Source organism: Musca vetustissima, unplaced genomic scaffold, assembly GCF_032173495.1.
Source record: "Musca vetustissima isolate MV318-11 ecotype Yass unplaced genomic scaffold, APGP_CSIRO_Mvet_v1 utg12856, whole genome shotgun sequence".
NCBI classification, from domain to species: Eukaryota; Metazoa; Arthropoda; class Insecta; order Diptera; family Muscidae; genus Musca; species Musca vetustissima.
Window position 1 is genome coordinate 134,141 of NW_026873861.1, and position 20,030 is coordinate 154,170.

Consider the following 20,030-nt stretch of genomic DNA (forward strand, 5'->3'; position numbering starts at 1 on the left):
GCCAACGTAACCAATTCGGCTGGATATGTCTGAAATCTTTAAACATTTGGCGGTACGTTTATATTGCGAATTTTCCAATAAATGAAGCGAACTATCCCATTTAGAATGATCTTCCTAATGGAAGTAGTACCTAAGTGTAAACCTTCAGAACTCTACCTGATATTACGCGATCAATAGATTGGTTTGTAACTTTACACATATATAATTGAAGATTTAATTTACAAAAAAATTTTGTTGTTGTTTTTTGTAATTAAAGAAAAGTCCTTATTTTTGATGGCGGGCATGATAACTCCTCACTGGAACATCGGAATCCGAAAATTTCAACGGTGTTAGAAAGAGTACATGTCTGGCTCTCGTATGAACTAGGATTATTGACTTCGCTCTAAAATTATCAAAATGGCGGACCTTTGAAAAAATATTTTTGGAAAATCGCCGATTTTTTACCAAAACCCATGTTAAAAAATAAGGAAGATCTTCACTGATTGGCTTTATCCTAGTTCATACGATAGCTATACACTCACAGAGAAACGTGTAAAAAATTGAAATCGATTGGGTTATTAGTTTTTGAGTTATCGTGTCCGCCATTCGCAAAAAAATGTTTAGAGAAAAACGCGTTTGAAGTTTGAGAAGCCCTTCAGCCGTCACTTGATGCTGACACAATAAATCGGCTATATCTTCAAGAGTTCTTGAGATTTTCATTTGAAATTTTGTAGGGACATTCTTTAATTAGTGTAGATTCGAATTATATCAACAAAATTTTTGGCCCCGAGAATGGGGGTGGGTCCTCTTACGTTTGTGACATTCGGATTGTAATTATTCCACAGAATTTTTAAGCGACAGGTTTTTGGTTCATCCCCTAAATATCATCGAATTACTACCGAAAAACATAATTGGAACTTCTTATAAATATTCATTGCAATCTGCCCGACATTTACGTCCTCTAGTTTGGTAATGGTAATAGTAAACAAAAATACTTCCTTCCTTAAATATTTACGTGTAACTCCCCTATCCAAATACATAGCATATAATTGGTATCAATGTAAAGGTCAAGCACTCCTCACTTCTCCGGTCTATATTTATCAGGAGTGAAATATCACTTTCCACACAAAAGTTTGGGTCGATTTGATCGGATAAGTATTGACCTATTGTCATGAAAAGAGCCACGATTGTTCCTTTATCCAATCGCAATCCACATCAGAAAAGTATATTCTGTTTGGTATATTTCTAGATATAAACCGATCATTATCCAAAACAATAGCGATTTTCTTTGGCCAGAACCCGTCCTACATTTCGTGACCCGTCCTACATTTGCGACCACACAAAGCTATAATACCCTGACAAAATAGTTGTGTAATACTGCCACATAATCTCTTGTGGTGTATCCCATAGGTGGTAAAAGTTTCATAAAGATATTCGTGATCCTCGAGAAGTTAATACACCAGATAGTCTAATAATTTAGCTTAGAACAATTTGGTTTAAGATTCAATCCTTGTTCTGGTCATTCTTCTAAACCTCTAAATTTTTTAAATGTTTTAAATAATAAATAAAATAATTATACTTTCATGACAAACAACCAAATATCTCTAGTAATCCACTGTGCGCAGTACAAGCTTTAAAAGCCAAAGATATACTCAAAACCAATGTTTGACTGCACAAAAAAGTAAAAAAAAAATCTATAAAATGAGACAAAACCATGCATACCTTAATCACACAACCGCTCACACACAAAGGGTATATAAATTCATACACACACACACGTTCATACAATACATATTACAAAATATTAAAAATAAAAAATATACGTACGTATTCTATACTATTTCGCATTTTTTCTTTTTCCATTATTTTCTTACTTGTTAGGGGGGTTTTATTTTAAATTGAATCTGGTATCAGCATTTAACCACCAACATCCTAGTGTGCCAACAAAAGCACAGCTCTTCTATAAAACTCCAGGTTTCTTCCTCCATCGGTTATGCTATGCTACAACTAACGACTACTAACAGGCGACGTTATTTAAATGATTTGCACCTAGCACGACTCCGGCTGCCATATAGCCAACGACATTGCCATTTCCTTGCTGATAATGCTGATGCTGCTGCTGTTGGGAAGTATGCTGATGATTATGGTGATTGTGATGATTCGTCGGCATGTGATGATGGTTATTTGTTCCGGTCGCAGACGATGTTGCTACTGTCGCCGCTGCTGCCGCCGCCACTGAACCATTCTCCGACTGAGAGACTGAAATTAAAGTTCCATTGCCTCCAGTCATAACCGCATTACCGGTAGACGTTGTTGTTGTCGCAGCACCTCCGCCCATACTACTATTCAGACTTTCAGTTACTTTCAAAATTCCAAGAGGTGTTGTGGCCGTGGCCGTTGTAGTTGCACTCGTACTCAGACTGGTGCCACTGATGTGAGCACTAATGCCACTCGGCACACTTGACATGACCGTACCAGCCGCACCGGTTCTCAGTAGCTCTTCATTAGGTATTGAGAAATGACGATAGGACATGTAGTCGGGTGGCAGGGCGGCCTGTCGTTTGGCATTCTCGATGCGTTGTTTCTTCAGCTTTACATAGCTCAGCACGGATATCATAACGATGAAAACAATAATACCCATGCAACAACCCACAATAAGACCAAGACGGCGTGTAAGTATGGAATGAATGAAGCCATTAGTGGCTAAGCCATTTTCATCGGTGATAACACTGGGCGTCGAATCGAGTGTCTGAACATCGGTGCAGGTGGAAAAACGTGAATTTTTGAGAACTTCTTGTAGGGCATTGTCGGTGGCCACGGTGTTTTCGATTAAGGCCTGCTGCTGTTGCGGTTGGGCCAGCGATGGATGTTCGCCAAAGGTCATGCTATTTGTATTAAACAAGCTTCCAGTATACGATAAATGATACGGTGTATAGCCGCCTGATCCATCTGACACGGAATATGAAGGAGACGAAGACGGTGCTGAGGACGATGACGACGAGGAGGAGGATGAGTAGGATGTGGAAGAGGCGGAAGCAAATGGATACATTGATGCGTTTGGTTCATCACGTGGCGCCATAAGGAAGCTATCGTTAACATGTATCCTTTGTAAGGCAGTCGCTACAGGCTCCGATAGCCAATTACCGGTACCGATAACACAAATATGGTAACGTGTATTTGGGCTAAGTTTTGTTAATTTTGCTGAATGTGCCGAACCATTTAGTCGTTTGCCGCGTATCTGCAATAAAAAGAAAACACCAAGAGACATAAGATAAAATACGAAATGGACAAATCTTAAATGTGTATATGTACGTGCTGAAAAATTATGACAATATATTTTAAGAAATTGCTTATTGGTGTGTTGGTGGTGTTGCTTTGGAGCGTTATTTTATTTTGCCCATGGAATTGAAATTATAATTGCATAACTTCTTTAGTTGTTGGTGTTGTTTCTTTTATGTTGGTTAATAATAATACTTTTGTCCTTATCGTCCTTCGAACTGAATTTGCAAAACTAGTACTCAATCTTCTTTCTACACGATGTAGTGACACTTGTTTATATAAGGCTAATGTCGATTTTGGCAATTATAGTATCATTTGTGCCTATTGATTTGTATATGTGCGTAACAAAATCCGGTTCTGAACAAAGGAGAAACCTCGGCTTTTGTCCAGAGGATCAAATTAAAAAAAAAAAAAAAAAAAAATTGATTCTTGTCGCTTTTTCTAGTTCCAGTAGAGGACACAATTATAATCCGAACATAACGAAATTTTACATGAGGAAAAGGATTTGTCCACAGAATATAAATGACTGTTTATACCCTTCACCACACTGTAATGCAGGGTATTATGTCTTTGTGCATATGTTTGTAACAGGCAAAAATAATCGAGATAGACCCATGGTTCCTTTTGAGAATATTCATAAAATCTCGTTCTGGGTCGATTTATGCATATCCGTCCATCCGTCCGTCCATATTAAATTGTAAACAAAGTACATGCCGCATTTATGATCCGAATTAGATGAAATTTGGCACAGCTCATTTGTTTGGCCCAAGGACGAACCCTATTGAAATTGGGAAAAATCGGATCGGAAATTTGGCATAGCGTACTGAATTAAGTCTAGAATGATGTGTGCAAAGTTTCATGAAACTCGGTTCAGATTTAGATATAGCTCCCATATTTAGTTTCGTCCGATTTTAGGTAAATAGTCCACTAAAGTCACAATATATCTTTCTATTTGCATAAAATTTCGCATAGCGTACTGAATTAAGTCTAGAATGATGTGTGCAAAGTTTCGTGAAAATCTGTTCAGATTTAGATATAGCTCCCATATATATGTTTGTCCGATTTAAGGTAAATGTTGTACCAAAGTCCCTTAATATCTTTCGGTTTGCACTAATTTGACACAGCGTACTGAATTGCAGAATGATATGTTTATGGATCCAATTTCATTTTACTGGTCCTTTAAAAATGCGACGTCTGTTAGGATTAATCTGTTTGAAGGGTATTATATAGTCGGCTTGGTCCGACCTTACTTTCCTTGCTGTTCTTTTTTAAGTGTCGTCTCATTTTTGTCTTGCGTCATTTTATCCAATGTTAAACAATCTTGGACTTTATACTCGTCAACATTTGTTTGATATATTGAATTTTGCATTTATATCGAAATAATTTGGAAAATACATATGCGAATTTCATAACGCCATGCAGATGTCACTAACGGAGTCTTAAACAAAGAAACAATGAAATGTAAACCTAACAACAGTCGAGTGAGTGGAGAGACGGTTGTTTTTAGCAAAACAAGCAGCAGTTAAATTGTTGCAAAATTAAAAATCACCAAGTGTAGTGAGCGGTGTAGGACGATACCAAAACAAAACACTGCCGAACAATGAGTGGTGTGGTGTTTTATCTTATAAGGAATACATTTGTTCTTGTCACAAAGAAAGACAAACAATATGAGCGCAAATATAGGCAAAGTAAATCAAATACGAAAATAATTCTGATGTTAATGAAATATTTGAAATTATAAAAAAAGCTTTGGGAGCTTGGTTGAGAAGTTTTAATGTATCCGCCATACAGTCCGGACTTGGCACCAAGCGATTATCATTTTTTTCTTGCCTTGCAAAATTTTTTTAATGATAAACCAGTGAGCGGAGCAGTATAGTCGGACGGGGCCGACCATATGATACCCTACACAACAATCACGAAAACCAAACTTTCTGCGGTTCTATATTCTGAGCCTGGGCCATATTTCGTGATATTTGTACCCTTTTTACCTGTCATATTTTCCATTTTTTTTTTTTTTTTGAAGTGATGTTTACGACATAAAATAAAAAATTGGTCACTTTAGGTTTTGGTTGAGTTGACCCTCGGAATATTGACCGGTCATCAGCATTTGATCAGATCCCCTTCACCTTGTAAAATATGTGATGTTCTGCATATAAAAATTGCCTCTAGAGCGACTAGAAAATCTGACAAAATTAATGTTTTCGGTTAATTACACTCACTGAATGAAATCCCAACTTCATCGAAAACTGTAGGCGTCGACCTTGACCATAACTGGAACCTCATGTACACTTTCAAAGCGATCAGCGCGACATTTTCGTCCTCTAATGGAGTAATAGTAATACTATGCACATAATCACATTTACCGAATTACGTATAACTCCCACATAAGAGTACATACAGCCATATAATTGGTATCAATTTAAAGGTGAACAACTCCTCTTGGATATACTATCAACTTCTCGGGTATATGTCATTCAGGGGCAAGTATATACGCCCCAGAATAAAAATTTTGTAATTTTTCACACAAAAGTCAGGGTCCATTTGACCCACTAAATATTGACCGATCTTGATCAAAACAGGCATGCTTATTTTTTGGCCCGATCCCCCATGCAAAATTTCACGATGTTCGGACCATAATTGCGGACTCTGGAGCGACCAGAAAAACCGACAAAAATTAAATATTTGGTCCATTTCATCCACTAACTAGTAACCGATCCTTACCAAAAACAATAGGGATCTTCATTGGCCAGAACCCATCCTACATGCAAAATTTCATGAAGATTGGTCCATAACTGTGGCCTGTATCGTGTATACAAACAATAATGGGCGGACGGACGGTCGGACGGACACACATGTCTTGATCGACTCAGCTACTCGAGATATGACGATCGGTATACTTAAAGGTGGGTCTAGGACCAATATTTCGCGGCGTTACAAACTCTTGGGGCTGCACAAAGCTATAATACCCTGACAACATAGTTGTGTAGGGTATAAAAATTGGTATCTGGGGGGGATTGTGACTTCTATGAGAAGTTATGCAAACAACAAAGTTAAACAAACAAAATATCAGTCCACTCCTTCTAGTCAAAACTGCACAAAAAATTTATTATATAAGATCATGCGAACGGACTATCCGATTTTAACCAAACTTTGTACGACCTATTATCAAGTGTGAAGATGGGACCCATTGGCCACTCCTTCTTGTACCTCCCCTACAAAGGGCGAATGGAATATTCGAGTTGAACCAAACAGTGTACAACGTATTGTCTTTAACAAGCCTAGATGAAGTCTGAAGATGGGACTCATTGGTCCATTTATTCTGGTACCTCTCCCATTTTTAAGGTACAACATTTTCAATATTTATAAATACAACATAAGTCGAATGGAACGTCCAATTTTAATCAAATATTGCACAGCCTATTACCTTTGCCAAGCCTAGATGAAGTCAGAAAATGGGAGCTATTGGTCCACTATTTCAATATTTATAAATCCAATTTCAGGCTAATGGAATGTTCTCTTTGAACCAAACGGATCGGATTATAATTGCGATCTGTACTTTGTTTACAATTTAATATCAAGCGACGGACGGACAGACAGACGGATATGCATAAATCGACTCAAAAAGTGAGTCTATGCATATTCTCAAAAGGAACTATGTGTCTATCTCGTTTCTTTTTTCCTGCTACAAACACATGTACAAATACATAATTCCATAGTGGTTAAGGGTATAATAATGAGTATGAAATTCAATTTGTTTGGAAAAAAAGTTTTATATCCATAATTTTTAATGATTATCTTCTAACTATTAATTATTTTCATTATAATCGCCTTTTCCACCTGCTTAATTGACCGCCATTTCTTGTTAATATTTTTACACATATAAATTTTATATGTATGTATAACATTTGAGCTCATGCAAAAAAAATTGCTGGTCCCTATTGTTGTATCTTAAATATATATCTAAAGTGGTGTAGGGTATCGTATAGTCGGTCCCGTTCTTTTCCTACTGGTTTATTTTAATTTTAACAATTACAAGAACATTTAATATTCAATATTTTAATGTTCTCGTTTTGCTCTCTTCAAAATCAATATTATTATTATTATTTTTTTTTTTTGCAAAAATTTCAAGTACTGTGTTCAATTTTAATACCAATCAATTACATACCCAATAAACCGATTTACTTACCCTCTCAAAAAAAAAATCCACTCCAATTTCATTTTATATTTACTTGCAATTACCTCCTAATAGTCCTCTGTCCTAAATATGAACTCAAAAATGTAAATGTCGAACAGCAATTCTCCCAAATTATGTAGTTAAATTCAGTGATGCAAAGATTTCAATATGTTCATCATTCTTAAATCTCAGTTCAAATTACGGCAATAAAAATGTTAAAAATAAACAAACAACAACACACACATACATCCACAGAAATTGTCGAAAACATTGTCAATTACAAACACGTACCGAATTACATGGCACATTAAGAGAGTCGGATGTGCCATATCTTTGTATACGTTTGGTCCTGTCCGCAAGGACATTCGAAATGAGTCAATGCGTGTCATTGTGGGCCTATTTCCGTTTAGTGATGCATTTGACAACGACGAAAAGGAGGTGGTTTACGCACACAAATACACAATGTGCATGGCGGGTCTGTGAGTGTGTGTATGTGGGTTTTAAGTCCTATCCCCGTATGTGTAATTATTGTTAATTTTATTGCAGTAATTTTCCAACAGTAAAAATTGTCACTTTTCCTCCAATGATGGTAGTTGTTGGATGTCGAACATGTTTATGTTGCCATTGCTGGCAATTTGTTGTTGCTGTTATTGTTGATACGAACAACATTTACGACAGTTGATGGTGTAACTGCAATTTTATGTTGTTTGTAATTTCGTTTTTTTTTTTTGTTTGTGTGAATGCCAAAAATACAAGAACGACAACAACAGGATGTAATGAAATTTAAAATGATTTCTGTTAACCGCCCAGAACCACCTCCGTATGTGTACTTTAAAACAGATCCATTACGTATGTTGATGAGCTTCGTATATCTAGTATAGCCGATGGTCAGTGAATAGGTACACATCACATTTGAATTATTCGCCATAAATAAACATCAGGTGACAAAGGATCATTAGACCTTCAATATCTAAGACTATTAGAACCTCAAGGCGTGGATTTTATAAAAATATTATTTTTCAAGGACGTGGATTAAAAAAATATTTTTAAAGGTCTACTTCAAGGCGTGGATTTTTTATAAATATTTTTTCAAGGCCTACTTCAAGGCGTGGATTTTTTATAAATATTTTTTCAAGGCCTACTTCAAGGCGTGGATTTTTTATAAATATTTTTTCAAGGCCTACTTCAAGGCGTGGATTTTTATACCCTACACAACTATGTTGTCAGGGTATTATAGCTTTGTGCAGTCCCAAGAGTTTGTAACGTCGCGAAATATTGGTCCTAGACCCAATTTTAAGTATACCGGTCGTCATATCTCGACTAGCTGAGTCGATCCGTCTGTCCATTATAATTTGTAAATACGATACAGGCCACAGTTATGGACCAATCTTCACGAAATTTTGCATGTAGGCTAGGTTCTGGCCTATAAAGACCCCTATAGTTTTTGGTAAATATCGGTTAATGTTTTGGGGATGAAATGAACCAAAAACTTTTTTTCTCTGATTTTCTGGTCGCTCCAGAGGCCGCAATTATGACCCGAACATTACGAATTTTTACATGGAGAAGAGGATCGGGCCAATGAATAAGCATGATTGTTTTGATAAAAATCGGACAATATTTAGTGAGTCAAATGGACCCTGACTTTTGTGTGCCGTGCATTTTTTAGAAATATTTTGTCAAGGACTTCTTCAAGGCGTGGATTTTTTAAAAGTATTTTTTAACAACTTTTAATACCCTAAACAACTATGTTGTCAGGGTATGATAGCTTTGTGCAGCCCCAAGAGTTTGTAACGCCGCGAAATATTGGACCTAGACCCACCTGAGTCGATCTAGACATGTGTGTCCGTCCGTCTGTCCATTATAATTTGTAAGCACGATACAGGCCACAGTTATGGACCAATCCTCACGAAATTTTGCATGTAGGATGGGTTTGGCCAAATGAAGACCCCTATTGTTTTTGGTAAAGGTCAGTTAATATTTAGGGGATGAAATGGGCCAAATACTTATTTTTTGTCGGTTTTTCTGGTCGCTCCAGAGACCTCAATTATGTACCGAACATCGCGAAACTTTACATGGAGAAGGGGATTGGGCCAAAAAATAAGCATGCCTTTTTTGATAAAGATCGCTCAATATTTAGTGGGTCAAATGGACTCTTACTTTTGTGTGAAAAATTACAAAATTTGAATTCTACAGCGTATATATTTAACCCTGAAGGACCTAGACCCGAGAAGTTGACAGTATATCCAATAGGAGTGGTTGACCTTTAAATTGATACCAATTATATTGTCGTGTGTACTCGGATTTGGGAGTTACACGTAAATATTTACAGGTAGTTACATATTCAGATATTATTTAATAAACCATTACCACACTAGAGGGCGGAAATATAGCGCTGATCGCTTTGAAATGTTCCACGAGGATCAAGTTATGGTCAAGGACAACGTCAAGGCATTACCACACTAGAGGGCGGAAATATAGTGCTGATCGCTTTGAAATGATCCACGAGGATCAAGTTATGGTCAAGGACAACGTCTATAATTTTCGGTGATGATCAGATAATAATTTGTGGATGAAGTGGACCGAAAACTTATTTTTTGTGTTTTCTTTTCGATTCGATCTATAGGCTACACTTATAAGCCGAATATTAGAAATACTGTACTGAATATTGGTAATATTCGGAAAATATGTCAGTGTAGGGAAAAGTTGCTGTTGGCAAGAGGGTGCAACTATCATGAAATATTATCCAGGCTCGGAATAAAATTCCGCAGAAGGATAGAGTTCTGTGGTAGTTGTGTATGGTATCGTATGGTCGGCCCCGTCCGACTATACTGCTCCGCTCACTGGTTATACGTAGATTTGTTAAAAAATATTTTTCAATGACTTCTTCGAGTGTGGATTTTTTAAAACTATTTTTAGATTTTCAAATTTTCACCACAGACAAAAATATATTTTGATAGTCCTATTGAGACACCATGCTGTCGTAACTCAGTTTCCAATGCAAGTCCTTAAATTTCACGATAACACGTTCAGCAAACTATATGGTATTTATATGTCATTTTCAGTAATTATATACATATATATACAAATGTGGGTGTGTTTGTGTGTTTCTGCATGTTTGAAATTGTACTTACCTCATCTATGTCAGGATAACCACCTCCAATACTATTGCTACCACCACCACCTCCACTACCATCACCAACAATGGCATGATATACAATTTCATAGCCGTTTAATCCTAAATGCTCACGGCTCTGCCAGGATACAATAACCGAATATGGCTGTATATCCTGTATGGCAATTTTGGGTATTAATGGTGCATCACAGAATTGTTGCGGCTCCATTTTGGCAAATATCTTGCCACGCAACTCAGCCGGATGTTCGCACCTTAGATAATTAATGTTATCGCCCGATGACATCATTACCGAGGACAGCGATGACGATGCTGATGAAGACGATGATGGCGACGGCAGGGAATACGAGGACGATGACAACGATGAGGCGGCAAAGGAGGATGGCGATATTGAGCCACCTGATAATGATGACGTCGACGAGGACGATGTTAAGCTGGCCGTAGTGGATGAAGACCATTTGCGATGATCACGTAACCATTCCCAGAGTTTTTGGGCATCACAACTGCATTGCAGTGGATTTTCTGTACAAATGCACAGCAGTATTTATGTTGTTGTGATATTGTTGTTGTTGTCGTCGTCGTTGTTCGTAATTGTGGTGTTGGTGTCATCATGTAATTCATACAATTTTTGGCCAAACGTTGGAGAAATTGAGCCAAAAATTTTGCGGTGTGGATAAAGTCACCCGATTAAGTTATATTCCACATCGCACAATTTAATTAATATCCACGCAGTCATTTAAGTATTGGCGGTGCGATGAAGAGAAATTGCAATGTTGTCATGGTATCGCAGGTTTTGCAATTCACATTGTGGTCCGTTGGTGGTTTCACATGAACAGATAGATATGGAAAGAGAATCGGGGAGAAGAAAAAGAGGTGGATAAACATTTTCCATTAGTATTGCCAAAAAATTAAATGGTGTTTATTTGGGTTATGTAAATATTTTAAATAATTGTCATTTAATTAATTTGCAGCCAATTCGCTTATGCATTATATGAATGTTTAATGTTGGTTGTATTAACAAAATCAGAACAGAGTAGAAATGCGAAACAAGTGAATTTTGAATATTGAGCTTTTAAGAGAGAAAACATATAATATGATGAAGATATATACAATGCATCAAGTATTAATTTCTGAGTATTTATGAAACATTAAACTTAAAAACATTGTTATCTTCACCATAACGTATTTTGCAGGTATGAATCCGGAATTTGGCATTTCGGATTCATATAGGTCCATATTCCTATTAAAAGCTCTGTTTATTTTATTTATTTATTTTTTTGCATTTTGAGGTTTCCGAGAAAAATCACATAACAGGAAAATTTTATTGTAGGTCAATATTTTACAATAGTTCCCTTAAAAAAAGACCCATTTCGTTTTATGCACTTTAAAGGTAGTCCATCTAAGTGGTCTCGTCCAAAATTTGAATATAAATCAATGTTCTGCCTATTTGCGGGTAAGTTCAATGTTTATGAATGTTGTAATCCAAATGGATCAGGGAATAAAATACCTCTATCCAGAAAATTGTGAATAAAGGTCGTTTTTAAAATAGTACCAATGAATGGTATCTCTAGAGGTTTTTACCATACACCAAAAGGTGGAATGTACATATTTTCCAATTCCATTTGCAACACCTCTATAAGTTGCTATTTGGAGTATTCAGTGTGTAACAAATCTTTTTAATTAACAAATCCAAAAAAATGCTTCATATAATTGCACCTGCTAAATTTTTCTATTTTGTTAAGTTTGGGCAAGTTTTTCAACTAAATTGTCGCTATTTTCATATATAGGATTCTCATTGGAAAAATGTCGCTAGCAGGAATAATCAATATTGGTCAAAGATTCTGTGTAGCCTCCATATGGTGATACATCCATAATTTGGTAATTTGTGCAGATTAAAAATAATAAATTTAGGTCCACGTTTTTGTACAGCACCATATATTGGGTATTTTCAGGATTTCATAAAATTTGTTCTTCTAAATAGGTTGTAATTATATATTTGGGATTCACATTGGGTTGCAAACCTTACTACTAACTAAAAATACAACCAGTGAGCGGAGCAGTATAGTCGGACGGGGCCGACCATATAATACCCTACACAACTTCCACGAAAAACTAACTTTGCGTTATTTGCACCCTCTTGAAACCTGACTAAAGGTCAACATATATTACTAATATTCAGTAGACGAGGGCTGTACATGTCCAGATAACTGGAATCTCATGGAAATTTCAAAACGATCAGCGCTAGATTTCCGCTCTCTGGTGTGGTTTTGGGTTACTAAATAATGTCTGAATACGTAAGCACCTGTAAATATTTAAGTGTAGCTTGGTATCACTTTAAGGTCAACTACTCCTCTTGAACACACTATCAACTTTTTGGATCTGGGTCCTTCAGGGGTAAATATATACGCCATAGAATACAAATTTTGTAATTTTTCACACAAAAGTCAGGGTCCATTTGACCCGCTAAATATTGACCAATCTTTAGAGGCATGCTTATTGTTTGGCCCGATCCCCATCTCCATGTAAAAATTCAAGATGTTTGGGCCATAATTGCGGCCTCTGGAGCGACCAAAAAAAAACGAAAAAATAAAGTTTTTGGTCCATTTCACCCCCTAAATATTAACCGATCATTACCAAAAACAATAGGGGTCTTCATTGGCCAGAACCCATCCTATATGCAAAATTTCGTGAAGATTGGTCCATAACTGTTTCCTGTATCGTGTTTACAAATTATAATGTACAGATGGACAGACGGACGGACACACATGTCTAGATCGACTCAACTAGTCGAGATATGACGATCGGTATACTTAAAGGTGGGTCTAGGACCAATATTTCGCGGCGTTACAAACTCTTGGGGCTCAGGGAAAGCTATAATACCCTGACAACAGAATTGTGTAGGGTATAAAAAGCGGGTTAATTGGGACGACCCCAAAAAGGGGACGAATATTAAAAATTTCTGGTAGGGAGATTTGTTACCATATACGACTACAATTCGATTTCGGTTTGAAAACGCGCTCAAGAGCCCCAAAATACCGAAAATTGGGGAGTATCCTTTTATGGGGCTACCCGAAAAAATGAGCCTATGTTAATAATTTTTTGTAGAGATATTTGGAACCTATTAAGAACTTAAAATACTAAATTACAGACAATTCGGTGGAAAAATACGATCAAAACCCCCAAAATACTGAAAATTGGGAGGAACCGTTATATGAGGGCTACCAGAAAAAGTGGACCTATATTTACAATTTTTTGTGGAGACATTAAGTACCCAATAAGAACCCAATGTAGCAAATTTCAGCGAATTCGGTTGAAAAACGCGCTCAAGAACCCCAAAATACCGAAAGGAACCAGGAACCATTTCTTTTTGCCTGTTACAAACATATACACAAAGCCATAATACGCTGCAAAGATGTTTTGTCTCCCTACAACAACCTCAAATGGCAAACTACGAGTACATCGGCGAGTCTAAAACTTTCAAAATAACGAAAAAGGGCAATATTTTTTAGATTACTTCAATACTATACACATATCGAACGTTCTCTGCATAGATTTTCACTCTCCAATATCTCGAAATATCAAACTGGAAAATAGTGCTAAAATTTTCAAAACACCAAAAATTATGCGGGACTTTCATATGAGGATACCACAATAAATAGTTTTTCAAAATTTGTCTCACACTCCACCAACCCGCAATGCCAAATCACTTTCTCTTCAGTTTGAAAAGATGGCAAAATCTTTAAAATACCAAAAAAAAGTGATATGTGGGGTCTCCGAAGTATTTTGAGGTAACTTAAGAGTTTTACTCTACTGTTTTGCCCAAAGAAAGTCGATTTTTATATAACACATAATTTTATGTAAATCACTATATACAGATGCTACATCCTTGATCGACACAGAATTTTTCACATACAATCTAATTTAGTATTGAAGAACGTAGTACGATTGCTACAACAACAACCCAAAGGATGAAGGTTCTTTAAAATTGGAAATGGGATTCTCTTTCTATAACGCAAATTTCAGAAAGTTCAGAATGACGTTTCGAGTTATCATTAAACGGATATTATATTGTGTAAACCCAAGACTATCGATCCTAGAGCATTTGGTACTTCTCAAAGAGCTGAATCGATTTCGTTTTGTGTCTGTACCTCTACCTACAAATTATAATTTGATACTCGTACAAAGTACAGGCCACAGTTATGGACCAACCATGACGCAAATTTAGTTCCGGCCAAAGACTATAAAGATATTGAGCGGGTCAATTATGGTCCACTCAAGGAAGCAGGATCCGGAGAAGTTGTCAGTGTATGAAAGAGGAGGTTGATCTATAAACTGGTATCTATTTAAATGATGTAGGAGGACGGATAAGGGAGATATTCTAAAATATACAAAGAAACCTGTATGTTTCAGTAGTGTTGGCGGGTTATTTTGGGATAAGATTTTTATTTTGTTTTTGCAAAATAGTCAGGCTGAATCCCAGTTTGTTGTTTTAATAAAAAAGAATTATTTATTAGTGGGGAATGTATGGCATTGTTCACCGAGGGGTAAGGCAGGGAAGACTATAGTTTCGGATCTCGCCACTGATCATCATCAGTTCCCTTAGTTTCTTTGTTAGCATATTCTCCCCAGAAGCTATTTATTGCTTCTTTTTAAAAAAAAACCTTTCATACCCAAATAGTAAACAAACCCTATATATTCTAATATCGTTTATTGCAAATATCCTATAATCCTATTAGATTTCAGCTTCGCAAAAAAATTTAAGTTTTTAATTTAAAAAAAATTAAAAAGTTTTCAATTTTAAAATCTATTCAAATTGAAATTATATCATTAGATATATTTATTATAATTTTTCAGTCTAACTTACCTTCCAATCTCAGTGTCTTAATGTTCGCCTCCAGTGGTTTCAGTGCCTCAATCGGTACCAATTCAAAATAATTCTTTCTCAAATCCAAAATATGTAACTTGCGTAAATATCGGAAAGCATCCACCGACAATACGGTCATACGATTTCCCATTAAATGCAACTCCACTAAATTATGAAGATGCGTAAATGTAAATCTCGAAATCCGATCCAATTGATTGAAAGATAAATCACAAACTTGTAGCTGTACCAAATCCGATGAAAATTCATCCAATTCACGTAAAATATTGTGGGAAATATTCAGCACACGTAAATTATTCAGACCCTTTAAACGTTCTATGGGTAACAATTCCAATTCATTAATGCTTATATCCAGGGTAAGTAAATTTGTGAGATTTGTAAAAGCCCCGGGAGAAATTCGTGTTATGCGATTGTTAACCAAATGCAAATGTTGTAGGGCCTTGAAGGCTTTAAAATCATAGGAAGTGAGTATGGAGAGATTCGTTTGACATATATAAAGTTCCTTGAGATAGGGATATCTTTCTTCAATTACAGTATAGATTGTGTTGATGGGATTCCCGGTGAGGTTGAGCCAGGACAGACGTGGTAGAGATATATCCGATAAGGCGGAACTGGGTATTTGTAGAAAACGATTACTAGACAAGTCAACTTTTTGTAGATTAATGGAGTTCCGTAGAAAATTTGCTGGCAGGGAAAGTAAATGATTGCCACTTAGATCGACGGTATCAAGTTGGGTTAGATTGACAGCATTGAAGCCGGTAAGCGATGTGATTTTATTTTCTTTGAGATTTAATGTTCGTAGATTTAGGGTTCCACTGAGTTTATAAAAATCAATTGTGGAAAATAGGTTGTGTGATAAATCCAATATTTCCAGGGTACTCAGATTGTATAGGGCCACATGGGGAAATTCCATTAAGTGATTGCGACATAATCGCAGTTCCTTGAAAACATTCAGGCCATTGAAGAGATTACGACTCATGGTGGTCAGCTGATTATCACAGAGATCCAATTTTACAAGATTGGTATTTTTATTAAACATATCTTCGGGCAAAGCGCTGATAGAACAATTCGCCATGGTCAAATGTTGTATGGATCTCAGCTTGTCGAACATACTGGCCATTGTGGCAATGTGATTGGTGAAATTATTGTGCGATAAAAAGAGTGTGCGTAAACCTGGTAACTCTAATTTTTGTATATCGGACGGCAACAAATAATTAAGCTCCAAATTAAGTTCATTGAGGTTTTGCAGCGACTTAAAGGTATTATTTTCGATTTTCCGCAAAGAGGTATTTTTCAAATTCAAATGGGTTAGCGCCAAATCTTCCATGAACACATCATTGGTTATTTGATGCAGTGGATTGTGTGAGAGATCTAGGATTTTGAGATTTTTCATTTTATTAAAAGCATAACCCTCAATTGCCTCAATGAAATTGTGGGACAACAGCAATTCCTCCAAATTGTTGAGGGCGGCAAAATAATCTCGCCTCAATTGTTTCATACGATTCCAACTCATATCGAGGAATTTTAAATTCTTCAGCTTGGCAAAGGTGTCACGATCTATATCCCTTATGAAGTTGTGATTTAAATACAACCGGGCCAAGTCAACTTGATCCTCAAACATGGACTTCTCCACACGTACCAATTCATTGTGACTTAACCACATAATTTGTATTTTATCCTGGCGTCGAAAGGTTTTCACATGAATTTTATTCAAATAGTTTGCCTCCAATTGGATGGTCAGCAGCGAGGAATTATTCGCATCCTTGGGAAAAATGTCCTCCAACACGGTCAATTGATTATCTTGCAGATTTATATGCTGCAAATTATACAATGTCTGAAATGCTCCCGGTTCAATATCTTCAATATTATTTTTCTGGACATGTAATTCCTGCAGGGTAGGCAGGGGTTCAAACACACCCTTTCTTATTCGCCTTATACGATTATTGTGCAGTCGTACCTCTCTCAAAAATTCCAATTTACGAAACATACCAATTTCCAAATCTTGTATATCATTATCATCCAAGCTGAGGGAACTTAGTTTCTGGCACTTATCCAACAATGTGACCGGTAGTAGAGGTATAAAATTTGCTCTCAAATACAAATGATCCAAATTAATCAAGGACGAAAATACATTTGGATCCACATGGGCAATGGCATTATATTCCAAATATATAACCTCCACATTTGACGAATTTGTAAAAGCATCCGCTGGCAACTCCAAAATATTATTTTCCGATAAAAATATTTCTCTCAGATGAGGTAAATTCGAAAACACTCCACTTATCGAATGTATATGATTATGACTTAAATCCACCGTTTGCAGACGTTTATTTTTATCGAATATTTTCGAATCCAACGATATTATACGATTATGTGACATATCCAATGACATTAATTCTTTTAGACTTTTAAATGCATCCGCTTGCACGGTTTCAATTTGATTCGCATACATTGACAACGTTTTCAGTTGGGGAAATGTACGAAAACAATCATCGAGAATTTCGGTGAATTTATTTGAACTCAAATCCAAAAATGTCAACGAAGGCAGTCGTAATGTCGAAGCAGCCGTTGCATTATTTGTCACCAGCTGAATATCACCATAAAATGTTGAAATTTTATTATTCGACAGTCGTAGGATACGTAGATAATCTAATTTCCTTAAGGCCATCATGGGGAAGGATCTTAAACTATTTTCAGATAAGTCGATTTCTTGCATTGATTCCTCCAAGCCTACGAAGGCATGTTCAGGGATACTTTGCAGCCGATTTCCTTTCATATTCAGCTTGGACAGACGCAAACCATAGAAGCTGTAATCTTCGATTTTCTCTATTTCATTGTAATCGAAATCTAAGGCACTTAATTTTTGCATTGAATTAAGTGCTCGCGATGGTAGCTGAAAAAAGATGAGAGACAAAATTAGTTATTATTAAAATTGGTAAAAATAATATAAATTTTAATTAAAATGGCATATTGTGTTAATATTGAATCTTCTTCTGGAAAATTCGCAGAAATATTTATGACTGCTGAAATAGTGAAATTAGTTGAAATATGTCAAAGCACAGGCTTATATTGATTCCTCTCAATTGTGGACAATAAACTCCACGCGGTGCCACGCGTGAAAAAAGTGAGTTGATATGTTCCGCCACGCGGTTCAGGCGTCGGGTTAGTTGCCCACACTCGAAAAACCCCTTCTATTACGAAAAAGCAACGAAAAAGAAAACCAAACCCACCTAATGTTGACGGCCCCCGCAAACGTCAAATGTACTCAAGAAGTACAAAGCCGATATTATTGCATTACAGGAAATGCGAAGGAAAAGCCTGTAAGTAAATCAGACAATTACGCACTGAAACGAGACATTAATTTTGGCTGCGGATTTATGGTTAACAGAGAAAGACCTTGTCTCCAGATTCACTTCAGTAAATGGGCGAATTGCTATTATCTGTATAAAAGCGAAGTTCTACGGTAGACAAAGATAAGGAGACCAAAGACATATTTTACGGGCGAATAGAAACAGTATATGACCGCTGCCCTGCTCATAATATTACAATTCTGCTAGGAGATTTTAATGCAAAAATCGAAAAGGAACATATTTTTGAAACTTCCGTCGGATAATTCAGCCACCATGAAGAAACATCCGACAACGGCATGAGGTTGATTGACTTCGCGGCAGCAAAAAAACATGGCAGTTAGCAGCACCAGATTCAAGTATCTCGATATATACAAGACCACCTGGTTTTCTCCTGATCAAGCAATTGATCATGTTCTGATAGACGCATTCATCCAGTGTTTTAGACAGTCCATCGATACGAATATTGATTTGGACCATTACCTTGTGGCAGCCAAGGTTCGCACCCGTCTTAATGTACCAGCAAAGGTGCCATCTAACACAACACGGAAACTCGACGTCGAAAAGCTGCAAACACAAAAGGTAGTATATGCCTACTCCGCTCAACTTACCCACCTGCTTGACGATAATAATATAGAAGCACAATGTCAAGTAATTGCCTACCCCCTACAAACTGCAACAATAGCAACACTTGGGTACCAAAAACCTACATCAAGAAACCCATTGTACCATAAGGAGTGTCGTAATGCTACTAACGTGAAAACGCAGCGTATAGGGAAATCCTTCAGACAGTAGTAACAAGTAACACGATGGTGAATTGTCGGGAGAAAAGGAGAAACGTATTTTCAGAAAAAAAGAAAGAACAAGAAAACCCTGAGAATAGGAATCAGAATGAAGTCCGGAAATTTTAACAACGAGTAAAACACCAAACCGAAGGCTTTGGTGCAGGCACATCCTCCTGTTTAGGTGAAGAAGGAAACCTGGTGACAAATACAGACAGCGTGTTGAGGATCTGGAAAGAGGATTTTGAAAAGCTTCCGGTATGAAATAGTGGCGGTGAAGAAGATACCCCAGAAGCAATAGGGGATGAGGGTATAGAGTGTATACCACCTAGTGTATACACTACAATCAATCGGCTGAAGAATAATAAAGCAGCAGGTGCTGATGGGTTACAACCGAACTATTCAAGACAATATAGAGGAATGCATGCCCAATCATTGGAACCTCAGCATCATGTGC

At 36.7% G+C, this 20,030-nt stretch overlaps 1 protein-coding gene across 1 annotated transcript in view; it reads right to left on the reverse strand.

Annotated features, from left to right (window-relative positions):
• Positions 1–18,337, reverse strand: part of LOC133328756 (chaoptin-like) — a gene marked incomplete at its 5' end in the record, with an annotated part of 84,336 nt that extends 65,999 nt beyond the window's left edge. The window contains 6 exons of the mRNA XM_061537307.1: positions 2,002–2,882; positions 2,970–3,217; positions 10,564–10,568; positions 10,623–10,846; positions 10,958–11,084; positions 15,427–18,337. Coding sequence (XP_061393291.1) covers positions 2,002–2,882; positions 2,970–3,217; positions 10,564–10,568; positions 10,623–10,846; positions 10,958–11,084; positions 15,427–18,337 — 4,396 coding nt within the window. The remainder of the gene's footprint in view (positions 1–2,001; positions 2,883–2,969; positions 3,218–10,563; positions 10,569–10,622; positions 10,847–10,957; positions 11,085–15,426) is intronic.
• Between the last annotated feature and the right edge of the window lie 1,693 nt (positions 18,338–20,030).